This window comes from Heterodontus francisci, chromosome 11, assembly GCF_036365525.1.
Source record: "Heterodontus francisci isolate sHetFra1 chromosome 11, sHetFra1.hap1, whole genome shotgun sequence".
NCBI lineage: Eukaryota > Metazoa > Chordata > Chondrichthyes > Heterodontiformes > Heterodontidae > Heterodontus > Heterodontus francisci.
In genome coordinates, this window is record NC_090381.1 from 81266112 (window position 1) to 81287222 (window position 21111).

Consider the following 21111-nt stretch of genomic DNA (forward strand, 5'->3'; position numbering starts at 1 on the left):
TAGATAGTGGACAGGCTTTGGGGAGTCAGGAGATGAGTTACTCGCCACAGGATTCCTAGTCTCTGACCTGCTGCTGTAGCCATGGTATTTATATGGCTACTCCAGTTCAGTTTCTGGTCAATGGTAGCCCCTAGGATGTTGATAGTGGGGGAATTCAGCTATTGTAATGCCATTGAATGTCAAGGGGAGATGGTTAGATTCTCTCTTGTTGGAGATGGCCATGCCTGACACTTGTGTGGCGTGAATGTTACTTGCCACTTATCAGCCTAAGCCTGGATATTGTCCAGGTCTTGCTGCATTTCTACACGGACTGCTTCAGGAGTCGTGAATGGCGCTGAACATTGTGCAATCATCAGTGAACATCCACACTTATGACCTTATGATTGAAGGAAGGTCATTGATGAAGCAGCTGAAGATGGTTGGGCCTAGGACACTACTCCTGCAATGATGTCCCAGAGCTGAGATGATTGACATCCAACAACCACAACCATCTTCCTTTGCGTTAGATATGACTCCAACCAGCGGAGAGTTTTCCCCCTGATTCCCATTGACTCCAGTTTTGCTAGGGCTCCTTGATGCCATACTCGGTCAAATGCTGACTTGATATCAGGGGTAGTCACTCATCTCACCTCTTGAGTTCAGCTCTTTTGTCCATGTTTGAACCAAGGCTGTGATAAGTTCAGGAGCTGAGTGGCCCTGGCGGAACCCAAACTGAGCATCACTGAGTAGGTTATTGCTAAGCAAGTGCTTCTTGATGGCACTGTTGATGACACCTTCCATCACATTACTGATGATTGAGAGTAGACTGATGGGGCGGTAATTGGCCGGGTTGGACTTGTCCTGCTTTTTGTGTACAGGACATACCTGGGCAATTTTCCACATTGCCGGGTAGATGCCAGTGTTGTGGCTGTACTGGAACAGCTTGGCTAGGGGTGCGGCAAGTTCTGGAGCACAGGTCATACCCCCGCATCTGCTTCAGGTAAATGACTTCTACCTATCCTTTCACCATCAAAATGTGAGATTGAATGAGCATTCTAGGGTAATCTTAGTATTCCAGTTAAATGTGTTATTGCACTATGTTCATTCAGTAAAACTACTACAATGGTTGTGGTTGGTATATCAGTCTAATTTGTAGAAACTTTAGGGCTGAAATTTATATGTAAATTTTGATTCTACCTCAGATTGATGGACAGGTATTCCATGTATTTGGAGAACTGAATACAGAGGGAGATGCCACATTACTAAAATGTTCAGTCAATGGGATGGTTTCCAAACCTAAGCTAGTTATCACGGACAACAGCATTCACCTGTTTTCAATGGTAAGATTCATTCCTGTTTTAGGTACAAGCAATGCCATTTAACATTCGAAATGTGGCAAAGTAACAAAGTTTGATCTTTATTCTAGGAAGGAGCTGTGCAAGTTAATAGCCCTGTGCCAAAATATTTGGTTGGAATTGATGCTTCTGGATCTGGGGGAGGAGCCGTGGCACCAATGACCGGAACTATTGAAAAGGTAACATTTTGATTTTGAATCAGTGATTCTTAATATATTTTCTACATACTACTCGATGAGAAAGACCAGATTTCTCTGCAGTGACTGCCACAGGAAGGTACGTATGCATAGACATTGTGTGAGAACAGGAATAGAATCACCTGTGATGCCTTCCAAAGTGAACAACCTGGAAAAATATATTTCTTAGGCTTAGAGATAAGGAATGGCCACTTAGATATCTGAGGGCTGCTGGCTCCCATGAAACTAATCCTCATGTTGTTTGCGCCTTCAGGAGATGCAGGATAATAACAAAAACAACTTGCATTTATGTAATGCCTTCAATGTAAAATGTCCCGAGGTGCTTCACAGGAGACTTATAAAACAAAATTTAACACTAAGCCACATAAGGAGTTATTAGTGCACATGACCAAAAAGCTTGGTCAAAGAAGTATGTTTTAAGGAGCGTTGTAAAGGAGGAAAGAGAGGTGAAGAGGTTTAGAGAGACAATTCCAGAACTCAGGGCCTTGGCAGCTGAAGGCATGACCTCTAATGGTGAAGCAATTAAAATTGGGGATATACATGAGGCCAGAATTGTAGGAGCGGAGCTAGCTCAGAGGGTTGCAGGGCTGGAGGAGGTTACAGAGAGGGGTTAGGCCAAGCAGGAATTTGAAATCAGGATGAGAGTTTAAAAATCGAGGCATTGCTCAAAGGGGAACCAATGTAGGTCAGCGAGTACAAGAGTGTTGGGTGAATGGGACTTGGTATGAGCTAGGACAAAGACAGCAGAGTTTTGTATGAGCTTAAGTTTATAGAAGATTCAAGGCCGATCAGTCAAGTCCAGAGGAAACAAAGGCATGGATGAGTGTTTCAGCAGCGGATGAACTGAGGCAGGGGAGGAGATGGGCGATGTTATGGAGATGAAAGTAGGCGTTCTTAGTGATGGCATGAGCATATGGTCGGAAGCTCATCTCAGAATCAAATACGGCACCATTGTTGCGAACATAGGGAAGGAAAAGAAAGAACTGTGGTTTAAGAAAAATGTTATTTTCAGGTGCTACTCTTTTGCTTTTCTACAAAATTTTTAATTTTGCTCAGAATTATGGAATGTATGCAAGACCCTGGATTAAAGCCCACGATTGAGTGGCATTAGCACTCCCAGCCTTTGTAGGGAAATGAGTTGTCAGTTTTAGTTGTGTGAACTTTGGAAGTGAAGGAGAACCAGCAAAGGATGGGTATGTTGTCCTTTCACACAAAACTTTGATTATTCTCTTCTTATAGCTGTTGTTGTGCTAGCTCTCTCACTATCTTTAAAAATTTCCTCAAAATTTATTTCTTTGATCTTGATTTTGGTTACCTTCCCCAGCTTCAGCCATAATTTTTTTTTGATATATTTGTCATCAGGATTTGAGTGACAGTGGCAAGGCTGCATTTAATCCCCATTCCTACTTGCCTAGGTAATGTGAACAAGAGTCACATATAGGCCAGACTGAGTAGGTTTTTCAGGTTATCTTCCCTGAAAGACATTAATGAACCTTTTGTTGTTGTAGTGAACCAGTTGGGTTATTACAACAATCCCAGTAGCTTCTATGGTAATATTTTTCTGGGCCTGTTTAGTGTTCAGTGCTCTTCCTATGAAATGCCTTGGCAAGTTTCATTAAGTGAAAGGCTCGATACAAATACTAGTTGTTAGCTAATGGATTAGTTTGATCTGCAGGAATATTTACTGCTATACTACTCAACCCCTGCCTCTAATTGAAATTAGATTGGAATGGGGAAGAAAAAAGGATTAGTACAAATTCAAAATGTACAAATATTTGAAGAAGTGTTTCAGAAATATTGGGCTGGATTTTGTGGCACCGGTGGGACTCCCAGCACCAGGCCGAAAAGGCAGGGGGATCCCTGCCTCAGCCTTTCCGATCCCCTGCTGGCGTGATCTTACGTTGTTCCGGCACTTAAGTGGCCGGCGCAGGATTCCTGTCCCTCCAAGAGCTGCTGGCCAATCACAGCGGTGGCCACTGCTGGTACTGCAGAGGCCTTGGACCCAGGCCCAGCCCTGGAGATCCGTACCTCGCGTTAAGTGAGGCAGGGTCGCTGGGGCCAGTCCTAAAGGCCCTGGCGAAGGGGCTGGTGGGATGGTGGACGTTAAATGCAGGGGCAGGGGAGGTCCTGGGAGGTGGAGTTTTTCCCAGCAAGGGTCCTCTGTGGGCCACAGATTACCCCCCACCCCTGTTCGCAGGGTGGGCACCTCGTATTACTGGGTGTCCATGCATGGCAGAGGCCCCCCCTCGCCGCTGGTTAAATTGCAGTGGTGGAATAGGCCACTTAAGGGCCTCAACTGGCCTCGAGCGGAAAGGCTGTTGCCGACCAATCCCAACCCAACAAACTCGGAGGCGACGGGCCCTCCGCCCCTTGCCTCCTGACGCATTTCTATGGGCCTCACTGCCCCTGAGCCCGTTTCAGGGGGGCCCATAAAATCCAACTCATTGTGTTCTACACTGCAAATTCTGGTTTAATGAACAACTTTTGTATTATAAGGCTTGTATTGCATGAAATTTTGAAATTTATTATGGGACTGGCTACCAAATACTTAAGAGCCACAGCCTAACTGACAAAACCAGATAAAAATGCAGATAAAAGGCTTGGCGATCATCAACCATTGGATAAATATCTGCTTTATTTCGGTAGTTTCATTAACAGCAATATTGTATTTGTTTAGAAGCAGTTGGAATTTTAGTCTTTACCTTTCTCCTGAATTGTTGTTTTCCCACCTGACCTTTTATATGTTGTAAACAGTTTGATTACTTACCATCAGAGCAACAGAAGAATGTTGTGTCAGTGACAGCACGTTACATACATGTCACCTCGAACTTAGGTTCTTGTATTATATCTAAATGCTTAACCGAATGGACAAATGACTTTAAAATATCAGGCTAGTTACTTTTAAGTGTCAAGAGAAATTAGGGACAGTGACAAACTTTCTCTATTTCTAAACTTCTGTTTCAATCTGGGAATTGTGGATGGATTTCTGTTGATTCTGGTGTATTCAAAATCAACAACTCTGGCACTCTAATGCCTACTAACATGGGAGAAAATAGCATCAATTAAGAAAAATGACTTAAATATCTGGTGTATCTAAAAAGAACTTTTCTAATTTTAGCACATTTACATAATTACACCTGAGTTGCACTAGTATTTTGGTAGCCAATATGGTGCTCATGGTTACATCAGCAGCTCTACCAAGTATTGTGTAACTTTACCAGAAATTGATATTTATGTCATGTGTGCATGTTTAAATTGTGCAAGCTCAATAAATTCATTAAAAAAAAATAAATACAGGATTAGAGAAGGAAAATCTAGACATTTGCTGCCTTGTTATGCAGCTAAATTGATACTCTATTTTACAGCACAATAAGAACATAAGAAATAGCAGCAGGAGGAGACCATTCATACCTCGAGCCTGCTCTGCCATTCAGTATGATCATGGCTGATCTTCCACCTCAACTCCACTTTCCGGCCTGCTCCCATATATGCACATACATACAAACATATGAATTAGGAGCAGAAGCAGGCCCTGATTCCCTGAGAGATCAAAAATCTATTGATCCCAGACTTGAATGTGCTCAACGGCGGAGCATCCACAACCCTCTGGGGTAGACAATTCCAAAGATTCACAACCCTCTGAGTGAAGAAATTTCTCTTCATCTCAGTCCTAAATGATCAACCCCTTATCCTGAAGCTGTGCCCCATGTTCTAGATTCCCCAGCTAGGGGAAACAAGCTCTCCGTATCCTCCCTGTCAAACCCCTTCAGAATATTGTATGTTTCAATGAGATCATCACTCATTCTTCTAAACTCCAGAGAGTATAGACCCAATTTGCCCAGCCTGTCATCATAGGACAACCCTCTCATCCCAGGGACCAATCTAGTGAACCTTTACCTTACTGCCTCCAAGGCAAGTATATCCTTCCTTAGATATGGAGATCAAAACTGCGCACAGGTGTGGTCTCACCAAAGCCCTGTACAATTGTAGCAGACCCCTTATAATAAAGGCCAACATGCCATTTGCCTTCCTAATTGCTTGCTGTACCTGCTTGATAACTTTTGGTGTTCCGTATGAGTACGTCCAAGTCTCTCACAACATCAACATTTACAAGTCCCTCGCCTTTTCAAAAAAACTCTGTCTTTCTATTCATACTACCAAAGTGAATAACCTCACACCTCCCCACATTATAGTCCATCTGCCACTTTGTTGCCCACTCACTTAACCTAACTATTATCTCTTTGCAGCCTCTTTGAGTTCTGCTCACAGCTTACATTCCCACCTAATTTTGTATCGTTAGCAAACTTAGATATATTGCTCCTGGTCTCTTCGTCTAAGTCATTAATATAGATTGTAAATAGCTGAGGCCCAGCACTCCACTAGTCACAGCCTGCCAACCTGAAAACGTCCCATTTATTCCTACTCTTTGCTTTCTGATTGTTCACCAATCTTCTATCCATGCTAATACATTACCCCCAACTCCATGTGCCCTTATTTTGCGTATTAACCTTTTGTGTGCACCTTATCGAATGCCTTTTAGAAATCCAAGTATGCTACATCTACTGGTACCCCTTTATCTCCCCTACTGGTTACCTCCTTAAAAAACTCTAATAAATTTGTCAAACAAGATTTCCCTTTTGTAAAACCATGTTGACTATTTCTGATCATACTATGATTTTCTGGTATATGGTTAAGACTTCCTTAATAATATATTCCAGCATTTTACCAAAAACTGATGTCAGGCTAACTGGCCTGTAGTTCCCTGTTTTCTCTCTTCATCCTGTGTTACATTTTCTAACTTCCAATCCACTGGGACTGTTCTAGAAACTAGGGGCTGAATTTTACTGGCCCCTCAACGCCAAGGGTCGCGGGCCCTTCATCTGCCCATTAAAATGAACCTAACTGATATGCAAGTAAACTTACCTGGAGGCGGCGACTGTCCCACGTCAATTTTACTGCCGCTTGTACCTCGTGCGCCTTCGGATCTCCATATGGAGTTCCGAGGTGAGAACCTGGTAGGGAGGAGGGAGGAATAAAATTTTCAGGGCGGGAGGGGTGGAGGAGCAGGGAAAACAATTTTTATTGGCTGTGGGCATGGTGGGAAGGGGTTGAGGGTCAAAGGGAACAAGTTTCGGGGGGGGGGTGAGCATTTGGGATACTATTAAAGGTTTATTATGGGGTAGAGGACAATTAATGTATAATTAATTTGGGGTGGGAAAAGTTATTTGTATCTGAAATAAAATTTTATTGTTATATCCCGGAGATCGGGACCTTTCAATTTTAAAATGCAACTGAAGGGCTTGAAGCCCTTTAAAAATGGTGCCGGCACCTGCGCAGTGGCGCAGGACGCCGTTGCCGGGAATGCGGCTGCTGTCCCCTCTATGTCATCGGGGGCTGCCGCTCGGCCCCCTCTAAGCAGAGCGCACAAATAAAATCCAGCCCTAGGAAACATTGGAAAACCATAACCAGTATATCCACTATCTCTGCAGCTACCTCTTTGAGAATGCTTTGCATGTAGACCATCAGAGACTGGGGATTTGTTGGCTTTTGGTTCCTTAAGTTTCTCTAATACTTTTTCTCTGATATTAATTACCTTAAAAACCTTACTCTTATTAGCTCCTTGGTTACCCTCTATTTCTGGTATGTAATTTGTGCTTTCTACTATGAAGACAGACACAAAATATTTGCTCAACACCTCTGCCATTTCCTCATTCCCCATAATAATTTCTCCTGTCTCTGCCTCTAAGGGACCAACGTTTACTTTAACTATGCTCCTCCTTTTTATAGACTTGTAAACTAGTTTACTCTCATTTTCTATCTTTTTCCTAGTTATCAACTTTTGGGTCGGCCTTTGCTGGGTTCTAAAATACTCCCAATCCTCAGGCTTACTACTGTTCTTTGCAACATTATAAGATTCTTTTAATCTAATGCAATCCTTCACTTCCTGAGTGAGCCACGGATGGATCTTTCTTTTGCTGAGTTTTTATTTTTTAATGGAATGTATTTTTGTTGAACATTTTGAATTGTTTCTTTAAATGTTTCCCCTGTTTATTTACTGTCATACCTTTTATTTTATTTACCCATCAATCATAGCCAGCTTTCCCTTCATGCCTATGTAATTGGCTTTGTTTAAGTTTAAGATTTTTGTTTGGGACTGAGTATGCCGCTTTCACACTTAATATGGAATTCAATTGTATTATGATCACTTTTCCCCAGAGGACTGAGATTACTAATTAAATCTGCCTCATTGCACAATACTATACCTAAGATTGTTTTTTCTTTAGTTGGTTCCACTGCATATTGTTCCAGGAAACTGCTGCAAAAACATTCTACAAACTCATCTTCCAGACCACCTTTGCCAGTTTGATTTGTCCAGTCTTGATGAAGATTAAAGTCCCCGATGATTATTGCATTGCCTTTGTTACAAACTCCAATTATTTCTTGCTTAATGCTTTGTCCAATAGTGTAACTACTGCTAGGGGGGGTCTATAAACTACTCCCACCAGCGTTTTCCGACCTTTGTTTTTCTTAACTCCACCCATACTGATTCTATTTTCTGATGATCTAAGCCAAGATCCTTTGTCACTTATGTTCTTATGTCATCCTTTACTATGAGGGCTACTCCTCCTCCTTTTCAATTCTGTCTGTCTTTTCGAAATGTGTACCCTGGAATATTTATTTCCACATCTTGGTCACCTTGTGACCATGTCTCTGTCATGGCAATATCTCTATTTGTGCCACTAGTTCATCTACCTTATTACAAATGCTTCCTGCATTAAGATATAGAACCTTTAATTTATTTTTACTACTATTCTTTGCATGAACCTTATTTTTCTGATGCACTATTACCAATCAACTTTCTGTCTCTTCCTGTTATGTTCTGCTTGTCTTTACCCAAATCGCTACACTGCTCTGTAACTTCATCTTTTCTCTTTAGATTTCTAAATCTCCTCTCCTCTTTTAATTTAAAGCCCTACCCACAGCCCTGTGATGCGATTTTCACAATAATGAACTTTTTAAAATTATTTTGCAGCCATAAAAGAATAATATAAAATTATGTTCACTCAGTTTTCTTTATTGTAATCCCTAGTACTTACTAAAACCATAAAATAAACCTAAGAGTACCAATGCAGCTTTACTATTTTTAGAATTCCAGCAGATGTCCTATAGCATTGCTCATGGTGAATTAAAGGCTGGATTTTACCAAGTCCACGACGTCAGGCTCCGTGGCGGGGTAGGGTGGGGACGGAAGATTGTTCCAGCAGAGCCCGCCATGGAGGCTGACGCTGGGAGGGCCGGGCCCGATCTTTCCGACAGCGGCGAGGCACCATGGCGGCCCCCACCCCCCCCGTCGCTGCTGGGCGAGGAGAACTGAATTACAATGTATAAATGAAGGGGATGAATAAATTTAAATAAACTTATCTTTAATCTTCCAGGTCTGCCATGATCCTCAGTGCGCGGCCGGCGCTCCCGTGCCTTCAATTCCCCGTCAGGGGAAAGTCGATGTGACACTGGTGGGGAGGGAGGGGAGGAGTTAAGGTTTTCATTGCAGGTTAGGGGATGGAGTCAAATAAACGTAATGGATGTAGGGGATGCTGGGAAGGGGTGAACTTTAAACTTTGTGCAGTCTGGGGAGCGGGTGGGGGTGGGGAAGGTCAGATTTAAAAAGTAAGTATTTTGGGGGGGGGAAAGGCAAATAGTTAATGGAATTGTTATTGGGGGGGTGGGAAAGAGGCTTTAGAAATTTATTTGATAAATTTTGGGGGTGTATCTTTAAAAATTTAAATATGCTGGCAGGGCTGGCTGCCCTTTAGAAATGGGGCTAGCGTCTGCACACAGGCAACTGATGCCATTGCCAGTGATGGATAGCCCACCCTCTCCATGTGATTTGGGGGAGTGGTGGGGTGCCGCCACGACTATTTAAATGAACTGCCAAGCGGGATGTTGCGGCGGCTCTTTGGCATTGGCGAGCTCTTAAAATCCAGCCCAGTGATTTTATAAGAGGTGCCATGCCAAGTAAGATTAGCAGGGACACTAACTTATCAGCATTGTTGGTGGCCCTAGGATCTACAGGCACTAAGAAAGGGAGTGGGGATGGGGTGGGTGGTTGCTGGAATATGGTAGTATTGAGATCTGATGGTCTCTAGCAGTATTTTAAAGGAGGCTTCCTGGCTGCAAAGTCCAGGACTACACGCTGAGGGACGCACTAAAGCTAGGGGCAGCCGCGGCAAAGACTCAATGGGGAAAGACCACTGTGTAAGGTCCCCCCCCCCCCCCCCCCCACCAAGGTGAACTGAGGGGCTGGATCCATGGAAAACTCCTCAAAATGTAGCCAGAAAATATTTGTTTGCTGTAAAATGTACATGGCATGTAAAATGAAATAGAAGGGTGGTGAGGCAACTCACTCCTGTATTGAAGGAAACTGATCTCCTTTGCACTCTTTGTATTGTTTGACTTGGTGCTTTTTGGAACTGTTTTGTAATGTATTTTTTACATATTTTTATGAATAAAGTATATTTTGGAAATTTTAAAAAAAAGCTTCCTGGCTGCAGGAGTACTGAAAGGTGTGTCTGAGAAACAATGGAAGGAGTTTCTAGGAAAACTGGAGCAATTTTGGCTTCTAGAGCCATTGGAGAGGGATGTCTCAGGACCCTGGGAGCATCAGAGTTGTTCTGGGATCAGGGAGCATGGGAAATGCAGTCAAGGTATTTGTGAGCCCTGCGAGGGAATCCTGGGATTTGAGAATTAGTTAAGTGTGGGACTGGGGGCCCTGGATTTAAGCAGCAGATAGTGAAATGGCAAGTTGAGTACATTCCACACAGCTACCATTCTGCAAGAGAGAAACCTGGGAGCAGGTTAAGGGTCATTCCACCCTGTTTGCTCTGACTCCTGGCCATCTCTCAAACAGATTCCTATTGATAGCATTACAGTCTAAGTTTTGTTTTAGAGATACAGCACTGAAACAGGCCCTTCGGCCCACCGAGTCTGTGCCGACCATCAACCACCCATTTATACTAATCCTACACTAATTCCATATTCCGACCTCATCCCCACCTGTCCCTATATTCCCCTACCACCTACCTATACTAGGGGCAATTTATAATGGCCAATTAACCTATCAACCAGCAAGTCTTTGGCATGTGGGAGGAAACCGGAGCACCCGGAGGAAACCCACGCAGACACAGGGAGAACTTGCAAACCCAGAATTGAACCCGGGTCGCTGGAGCTGTGAGGCTGCGGTGCTAACTACTGCACCACTGTGCCGCCCAAAGTTGAACTTGAACATATGACAATCTGCTTGATAGATTCATTCCTCATGTAATGGCTGCTATGCTGACCCCTCCCTGCCTGCCACCCCCCCACCTCCCCACCCCCCCCACCCCACCATCTCCAATCTGTAAAGGATGCATAATGGAGAGGAAATATTACCAGCCTGTTAGGATCCTCTTCATGCTTTACATACCCTTCACAAGACATGATTCCACTCTGCAGGATCATAGTGTTTTCCTGGGTTGTGGGGTGGGAGTGTGATAGTTAATGTTAAGTGGTTAGTTTCAGTTTAACTTTAGCTCAAAACAAACTGCCACAAAACTTCATACAGAAAAGATGTAGGGGATCATCTGCAGCACCATCTGTCTATAACACTACGATAATATTTTCACATGCGTGCTCACAATTTCTCAAGTTAGATTACATTAAATTTTACAATCCTGGTATATCTTTATGAGTTGCAAAATGGTCTGTGAATTAATCAAGGTTTTACAGTGCAGTATAAAGACTTCAGGAAGTTAGTCAGCAAATATATTAAAAATGGAAGAGAGAATGGCATAGTTTAACTAGGAATGAAATATAGTACTGTTGTTGCATTCTGTGCTGTGAATACAGATAATTCTGGCTGTTTTTGATAACTGATGAATTACTATCTATATTTTCAAGGTGTTCATTAAAGAAGGTGACCACGTGAAAGCTGGAGACTCATTAATGGTAATGATAGCTATGAAAATGGAGGTGAGCAAATATATTCTCTTCTCAAACTATCCCTATTTTTTCAAGAACAGTTTATTTCATCGTTGCAATTTTAATTCTAAAAGTTTGAATTATTCCTTAATTGCTGTAAGAAATGTTACATTGCAGACAAACATTCTCTAACCTTTCATACTGAGAGGACTCACGTCACATCGACATTCTGGGTTCTGTGCCTATACAGTTGTGACAAATATCCTATTAATATTACCCCAGAGATGAAAAGAAAAATACTGCAATTAATGGAAATGCATAAAAAAGGTTAATGTTTTGAATAGTGATTCTTCATTAGTTTTAAATGCCTTGAATAATGTATTTCATTTTTAATTCTGTGTTAATTTCACATTAACCAGAGGTTACATCCACCCAGTTAATTGAAAGGCACTGTTATGTATCCTGCTCACTGTAACCATTTTTTCTTGTTCTTTTCCAGTGACAGCATTATTTGGGAAGGGGTAGATAGTGTACATTTTCTACCCCATTCTGAACCTAGAGGTTTCTTTGAACTATATCAAAGGGGGTCAAGAAGCAGCTGAAATCCAGAATTCTTTCCAAAATAACACCCAAAACTGGTTTTATGCCAGTCAACAAGAGCCACCTAAGAATTTGATTTCATACCTGAACCTGTTTAGATGTGCATGGATTAATATTGAAGGGCCTCTATCTGATACATTAGCCTATCTGTTATTTAATGACTGCATTTGCTGACAACGCTACCGCTAGGGGGCGCTGTTGTGGCACATGCGCAAATGCAGCATGTGCCACTAAAACGTCACAGACTGCGACTTTAGGCAGCTGCCAGGACTAAAGATGGCGCTGCTCAAATAATCACACGGAGGTAACCTAACAAACACATGTCAGCACACAATGGCGGAGTGAAAGAGTGAACGAACTGGCCAGGGCCGGGGAGCGGGCTGGGGAGGGTGGGGGGAGCGGAGTGGGCCTGGTAGGAGCGGAGCGGCCGGCGAGTGGGCGAGCGAACGGCCCGGTGACGGAGAGGAGCGGAGCGGGCCTAAGGGGGATGGAGCGGCCGGCGAGTGGGCGAGCGAACGGCCCGGTGACGGAGGGGAGCGGAGTGGCTGGAGACAGCAGTGTGGGGGGGGGGGGGGTGCGTTTTTCTACGCATGTGCCATAAATTTGCAACGGCAAAAGACGCACCGGCCGGTCCCCGCACCCGGCGACACCAAGGTCTTCGGCCACTCGCTCCCCGCGGCTCTCTGCGGCCTCTCGCTTCCGGCCCTCTCCATCCAGCCGTTCTCTCCAGCTGCAGATCCCCCATCCAGCCGCTTTCTTCCCTACTTCTCAACTGTACTTCAGGCATTGCAGCTCTCTGGTCCCTGCCTTTTGCATCCCTCTCTTCAGGAGCTTCTGAATTTAACTCCCTCCCACTACCCCCCCCCCCCCCCACACCCCCTCTCTACCTCCCCCCACCTCCCCCTCACACCCCCTCTCCCCCCCACCCCTTCACATCCCCTTCCCTCTTACAACCCCCTCCCTCTTCCCCCTCACAACCCCCTCCCTCCTCCCCCTCACAACCCCCTCCCTCCTCCCCCTCACAACCCCCTCCCTCCTCCCCCTCACAAGCCCCCCTCTCCCACCCACCTCCCCTCTCCCCAAGGACCACACCGCAGTTGAATATCTGAAGTGCAGTTGCAAAGTCGGGAAAATAACATCAAAAACCTCAACCAGGTTTAATTATTGAGAAATTTTATTAAGTGCATTAAACATTCGAGGCACTGCTGTGCATGGATACATGAGTGTTGTGTTGCCAGCATTCCCGTGAGACAGACAGGCCGAGTCTCTGCTATGCAGAACTAAAGAGATTGTTTGTGGAGAGCCTTGTGGTGAATGAATGCGTGGCTCTCTATTCCACTACTGTATTGTCCATGTGAAGAAGGCAAAGTCACAAGAGTCTGAGCTCAGTCTATTCTTGGTGAATGTTCCCCAAACGCATCCCAATGTGCACTCCCACTTCATCCATAAATGCAAGGTTCCTTTGCGTATCGTGACAAGCTCTGCAGCATGATCCAGTTGCCTTCGTTGCTTGAATGCTGACCTTAAGTCTCAAGGGCATGTTTTACGTGAAAAGAAATAAGGAAAGAACATCAGTGTCAGAGCTTCCCTCCTCCAATGAAATTACTGTTGAGCATGCTTTATGTTCTGCAGTGAAGGCATGTACTGATAACACCGCCAATGAATCACTTAGTACCCACCTCAGCTGTAGGAGTCAGGATGATGTTACTACCCCTATCTCGTGATGGTTCAATGCTGCTCTCAGGGAAAACATGAATGATGTGAGGGTGCTGGAAAAAGAAGCACATTTCTTTTGGACTATGAACATAAAGCAGGCCATTTAGTCCAGCTGTGCCCTGCTAGTGGTTATGCTACTCCTGCGCCTTCCCATCCGCTCCCATTTAATCCTACCTACTACTATCAGCATCACCTTCCATTTCTTTCGCTCTTATCTACCTTTGCCTTCAAGCAACATTGAGGATGGAAAACGGTGTGGCTGCACTCCCACCTTACCAGTTGTGTACTCAGCAAGAGCATTCACATTTGTGCTACCACTGGACACGGCATGCTTGTTTCTTTCAGTGCTCAGTCTCTTTCTGAATGTTCCCCAAGTGCTTGACCGCTTTGGATACCCTCTCTGCTTGACAGGCAGCAGCTGGCAATTGCGGAGTCTCACAAGGCTCTGCATGGTTGTTTCAAGGGCGGATGGGGAAACATGTGGTTGTGTCTCCATGTGCACGGCTCTAATGGGTGGAGGAACAGAGCAACTTACAACAGCGACTGGAGCACATGTACTGCCTGCACACAGCCCCAGACAATGGAAAAGAATTTAGTACAGTGCAGTGGACTGGAGCACATGCAGTGCCCCAGACAATGGAAATGTTTTCAGAGCAACTTACAACAGCAGAGCAACTTACCTTGGAGCAATCTCCTCTTTCTAATAAAAATGAAGCAGACTGAAATCTCCAAAACGACTAAATAATTGCGATAAAATGCGAGAAAATGCCCGACGAAACCTCTCCCCCTTCCACTTTCAGAAACTCGCGCTGAAGCTTTGACGCATGCGTGAATACCCGTTGGCGTTGCATAAAGCGCATGCGCAGAGGACGACCAGGCGCATTGCCCGAAGAAGCACATGTCACGCGATGACGTCCTCGGCGCATGCGCTAACAAGTCTTAGCAAGCTGGAACGCAGCGCATGCGCAGAGAGCAGGAGACCATCTGCGCATGTGTGCACAGCGGCGCAGCCTGACGACGTCAGTGGCAGGCTGCGTTGTCAGGAATCACTTTATTTAAAAGGTGATGCACTGTTTGTGCACTTCCAACATTTTCTATCAAAACTGCCAGTATCCATATTGGTATATGGGTCAGAGATATCCAGTTTAGGATTAATTTCATTGCTGAGTCGATTTTGAATAAAGATGGATTCCTGCCAGTCTAAACATGTGAGCAAACTCTCATGTAAAATCATACTTTCTGCTCAGTTAAAATATTCTCTCCAAATCTTTGAGCCCAAACTGTCATTACCTTTCAGCATGCTGAAATGTATTATTGTAAGTCTGGAGGCGACTAAAGAGATTACACCTCCCAGTATGAATAGCAGGGATTCCAAACAATCATTGGGCAGATCAAGAAAAAAAGAACATAGAAATCCATTATCTCTGTTTCATTGTCCAAATTCAACAAGTTCCAAAACTTTTAGTTACTATTTATTCTGTTTGTTTTAAATATATGCAATGGGAGAGAAGCACAAAGGTGGTTTCACGTGGAGATAGAAAAGTTTTTCCTTGCGCACTTCAGTTTATTTCTGTAGAACCTTTCATGTTCTCAGGATATCCCAAAGCACTTCACATCCAATTAAGTACTTTTGCAGCATAGTCTCTGTTGTAATATAGGGAAATGCAGCAACCAATTTGCTCATAGCAAGATCTTGCAAACAGCAATGAGGTAAATGACAAGGTCATTTATTTTAGTGTTGTTGGATGAGGGATAAATATTGGCTTGGAAAACTCCCCTGCTCTTCAAATAGCACCACAGGATCTTTTCTGTCCACCTGAGAGGGCAGACAGGGCCTCAGTTTAACATTTCATCAAAAAGAAGGCACCTCCTATTGTGTAGTTTTGCGCTGAAGTTTCAGTCTAGATTATGTGCTTAAATCTCTGAAATGGAGCTTGAGCTTACAACCTTTGGACTCAGAGCCAAGAATGCTACCACTGAGCTAAGTCTACCACTCAAGAGAACTTTTACCTTTATTAATAGGTCTGTTTCAAAAAAAAGCTGAAACTGAAAGAAGTGCATCCCTTCTTTAAAAGAAAATTTTGATTGGCGTTTTTCTCCCTTTCCATTTGTGATGACTATTTTTGTTTAGGAAGTGAATGTCAATGACATATGAGAAATACTGGGAGGTGCTATTGAGCATGCATGTGTAAGGGAGCTAAATCAACACGCACATAGTTTAATCATGAGCTCACTGAAGCATCCTGGGGTCAATGACAGCATCTAGTTGCATCACACTTCTGTGTTTAGGAAATTCGCCAGGCCATTCCCACAGTATTGTTATCACAGTTTCTGTTCAAACAGAACTTTCTCAAAAAAATCAACAGAAGCAAAACAAAATGAAATTTATAATATCCTGGTAACTACCATATGCAGGAATTTATATCAATCTGCAGTGCTCTGTTTAGACCGTAGCAATTCATCCTTCTGATACAAATTGCTGGCCAGATTATTAATTACCTTTTGGAGGAGAGCCATTTACAAAACTTAAAAGTCCACTATGTTAAATATTTTTAAATTACTGCATATAGGAAGAAATTAGGTGATGCATGTACCTGTGTCAAAATAGATATAGATTAAATTGAGATTGACCTAGAGCTCTTAGTGGACTTGGCAATTAGCATGTCCAACCACTGCAGAGCAGCAATTAAAGAAAATAGAATGCTCAATTATATAAGGAAAACTGTAGAGTACAAGCCAGCAGAAGTCAATCTCGACCTGTGGATAGGCATTAGTCAGATCACACTTTGACTGTTGCATCCAGTTCTTGTCACCAAGGCACAATGGAAGATGTATAAGTGCTGGAAGGATTTCAGAGACGAGCTATGAAGCTGATCACTAGGAAAAATGGGAGATATTCAGACTTTATAGTCTTGAAAGGAGTTGACTGACAGATAATCTCAGAGATATTCTCTCTCTCTTTCTTTCTCTCTGTTTTCTCTCTTTGGCCTTCTTGTCTCGAGAGACAATGGGTAAGCGCCTGGAGGTGGTCAGTGGTTTGTGAAGCAGCGCCTGGAGTGGCTATAAAAGCCAATTCTAGAGTGACAGACTCTTCCACTTGCGCTGCAGATAAAATTGGTTGTCGAGGCTGTTACACAGTTGGCTCTCTCCTTGTGCTTCTGTCTTTTTTCCTGCCAACAGCTAAGTCTCTTCGACTCACCAGTCTTTAGCCCCGCCTTTATGGCTGTCCGCCAGCTCTGGCGATCACTGGCAACTAACTCCCACAACTTGTGATCAATGTCACAGGACTTCATGTCGCGTTTGCAGATGTCTTTAAAGCGGAGACATGGACGGCCGGTGGGTCTGATACCAGTGACGAGCTCGCTGTACAATGTGTCCTTGGGGATCCTGCCATCTTCCATGCGGCTCACATGGCCAAGCTATCTCAAGCGCCGCTGGCTCAGTAGGGTATATATGCTGGGGATGTTGGCCGCCTCGAGGACTTCTGTGTTGGAGATACGGTCCTGCCGCCTGATGCCAAGGATTCTCCGGAGGCAGCGGAGATGGAATGAATTGGGACGTTGCTCTTGGCTGACATACGTTGTCCAGGCCTCGCTGCCATAGAGCAAGGTACTGAGGACACAGGCTTGATACACTCGGACTTTTGTGTTCCGTGTCAGTGCGCCATTTTCCCACACTCTCTTGGCCAGTCTGGACATAGCAGCAGACGCCTTTCCCATGCGCTTGTTGATTTCTGCATCGAGAGACAGGTTACTGGTGATAGTTGAGCTTAGGTAGGTGAACTCTTGAACCACTTCCAGAGCATGGTCACTGATATTGATGGATGGAGCATTTCTGACATCCTGTCCCATGATGTTCGTTTTCTTGAGGTTGATGGTGAGGCCAAATTCGTTGCAGGCAGCCGCAATCCTGTCGATGAGTCTCTGTAGACACTCTTCAGTGTGAGATGTTAATGCAGCATCATCAGCAAAGAGGAGTTCCCTGATGAGGACTTTCCGTACTTTGGTCTTTGCTCTTAGACGGGCAAGGTTGAAAAACCTGCCATCTGATCTTGTGTGGAGGAAAGTTCCTTCTTCTTAAGACTTGAACGCATGTGAGAGCAGCAGGGAGAAGAAGATCCCAAACATAGAGATACACAAAGTAGTAAACTGTATGGAAATGGTAAATCCGCAGTACTACTTCAGGCCAAATTGCAAGCGTAGGATGGGTTCAAACCAATTGCAGATTTAGGGCTGGTGTCAGAAAGTTATTTAGACAAGATGTGATGGATTTCCAAATAGAGTAGTGGAGGCAAAAACCTGGAATCATTTTTATTTCTCTTTATATGATATATATAATTCTTTTAAAAACTCAACAAGTACAATGAGGGAGTGTAGGGTCTATCTGAATTGATGAACTCAGATGGGGTGAATAGCCTTCCTCAGCAATATTTATCTTGCGAACTTAGAGAATGCCAAAATTTGAGTTGTTTGCTTTTCTCTTTCAGCATACAATAAAAGCTCCAAAGGCTGGTGTGATCGAAAAAGTTCTGTACAAAGAGGGCTCTCAAGCTAACCGACATGCTGCACTGGTAAAATTTGTGGAGGAAGAAAATTCACAATGAGTTCAGCTCAATTTATTTTGGTCAACTGTGCATAAAGACTGAGAGTTAAGAATACCTTACTTTTCATGTGACTTGAATGCATTTAGGTGCTTTTATTCCATATAAACTATTTAGGGCCATTTAATAAAAGGAAGTATTTATGTGTACACTAAATTCAGTCTTTTATATAATATTGAAAGAACAACAATAAATAGCATTTATATGCCAAACAGAAATTGAGCTGTTAATTTTGTCCATAAAATTACTTGCTTTAGTGAGTTAATGTGCTTCATGCCTCTCAGACAGAATCTTAGACACCTGGGAAAATTGTGTAACATTTCATTAATGTGACAGCTACCTTAATTCTTGGAGGGAAGAATATTATGTAAATTACATCCATTTTTATCAAATAGTTGTTGACATGTCGTATTCCAGGATTTCTGACTTTTGCCCTATGAGGATCTTGGTTTCTTTTATATTAAAATGTTACATTAAGTACAATTTAAAATCCCCCACTTAGGGAGAATGTGTACTAAAGTTTGGGGGATAAAAGCAGAAAATACTGGAAATACTCAGCAGGTCAGGCAGCATCTGTGAAGAGAGAAACAGAGTTAACTTTTCAGGTCAGTAACCTTTCATTTCCTGTTTTCCAACATGTGTAGTATTTTGCTTTTGAAGTTCTGATGAAAGGGTATTGACCTGAAACATTAACTGTTTGTCTCTCTGCCTGACTTATTGAGTATTTCCAGCATTTTGTGTTTTTATTTCAGGTTTCCAGCATCCGCAGTATTTTGCTCTTGTTTGAGGAATGTTGCTTCCTGGATACCACTTCGGCTTGAGACAATTGGGGTACTTTTCACCTTCACTGCATAGGCAGTAAACTGCTGGGGCGGACCTTTCACCCAATTTAGAAACCGCCCAATTTTTATTGCCATTGGTTTGGCGCCAAAACAGTAAAGACAAATATTACTCCCAATAAGTCATGTTATTATTGAATGGGCACGAATTGCATCTCCTGTGGCGCTACGGAAGCCGATCTCCCTCTAGGGAGTGCAGGCTATGCTGGCAGCGATTTCTGGTGCAGCCTGTGTGGCATGCTTCCCACTTTCACTGGAACCAGCATAGGCAGGTCATGAATCGTGACCCCCGCGCCTGATTATTGCCGCTATCCAATTTTTAGCTAAATGAGTTTTATTGCTCTTATTCCATAGAAACTACTTGGGCCATTTTGATAAAAGGATGTTTTTATGTTATTAGCTCATTCCACTATGAATATTGGATAAATAACCTGATGTGGCTTTTTCCCTGTGGGCTATTTAGAGTCATTGCATAGAGAGAGTCCTATGGAACAGCAGGATACCATTTCTACGGAACATTCTTCAGGGAGGGTGGAGGAGCTTCTTTGATTGGCAGCCTTACAAGCCAAACCCAAGATAGAGAGAGGGTCAGAGTTAAGCTGCTGGTGTCCAATGCAGACAAGAATTAAAGAAGCAAACACAACAGTCTGAAGAGGCAAGCTGGTAAAGGGAGATAACACGAGATGGTCTCCTTTAGAAGAGTAAGGTCAACCAGTCACAGATAAAAAGTATTTGTTTAAAGTGTGTGTTCTAGTCAGCTAGCAGGAACAAGTGGTGTTCTTTATTGTTTTACATGCTATGGCCTGCATTACAGAATAAATTTAAAAAACAGGATTTACTATCCTGTTCGGGCACGAAATATATAAAATAAAGCCAGCTTCTTGATTTTTGTTCCACTGGCTTTGTTCACTAATTGATCTGCTATTTTGGAAGACAAGTAGGCAAGATGGAAGTTGCAGGTTCACTTAGTAAAAGACTTTATTTTAATAGCTACATATGGAGATTGAGCAGTAAAGGTGAAATCCTGATCGTAGGGCACACAGGAATAACAGCAGAAAATGCTGGAAATACTTAGCAGCTCAGACAGCATCTATGGAGAGGGAAGCAAGAGTTAACATTTCAGAAGAGTTCAGTTCTGATGAAAGGTCACCGACCTGAACCATTAACTGTTTCTCTCTTCACAGATGCTGCCTGACCTGACTATTTACCGCATTTCTGTTTTTGTTCCAGATTTCCAGCATCTGCAGCATTTTGCTTTTGTGATAGGACATACAGAATCTGCAGGAAAGACTGGTGATGTTAAATCTGAGAGAATATCTAGAGCAAACCAAAAATTGGTCATAACTTGTTATAACACTCTGCAAACTTGTTCCTGTGCAGTAATCTAGTGACATAACAAATACGATGTGTAGTGCTATTTATCTTCTTCTTCTTTGGCCTCCTTGTCTCGAGAGACAATGGGTAGGCGCCTGGAGGTGGTCAGTGGTTTGTGAAGCAGCACCTGGAGTGGCTATAAAGGCCAATTCTAGAGTGACAGACTCTTCCACAGGCGCTGCAGATAAAATTGGTTGTCGGGGCTGTTACACAGTTGGCTCTCGCCTTGCGCTTCTGTCTTTTTTCCTGCCAACTGCTAAGTCTCTTCGACTCGCCACACTTTAGCCCCGCCTTTATGGCTGTCCTCCAGCTCTGGCAATCACTGGCAACTGACTCCCACGACTTGTGATCAATGTCACAGAACTTCATGTCGCATTTGCAGACGTCTTTAAAGCGGAGACATGGACGGCCAGTGGGTCTGATACCAGTAACGAGCTCGCTGTACAATGGGGATCCTGCCATCTTCCATGCGGCTCACATGGCCAAGCCATCTC

At 43.5% G+C, this 21111-nt stretch overlaps 1 protein-coding gene across 2 annotated transcripts in view; it reads left to right on the top strand.

The window, feature by feature from the left end:
• Window positions 1–20111, top strand: part of mccc1 (methylcrotonyl-CoA carboxylase subunit) — an 80324-nt gene extending 60213 nt beyond the window's left edge. For both annotated transcript variants that reach the window (XM_068042334.1, XM_068042336.1), the window contains exons 16-19: window positions 1182–1319; window positions 1406–1513; window positions 11468–11539; window positions 18291–20111. In XM_068042334.1, the coding sequence (XP_067898435.1) occupies window positions 1182–1319; window positions 1406–1513; window positions 11468–11539; window positions 18291–18407 (435 nt within the window). In that variant the 3' untranslated portion in view covers window positions 18408–20111. The remainder of the gene's footprint in view (window positions 1–1181; window positions 1320–1405; window positions 1514–11467; window positions 11540–18290) is intronic.
• Window positions 20112–21111: the final 1000 nt, after the last annotated feature.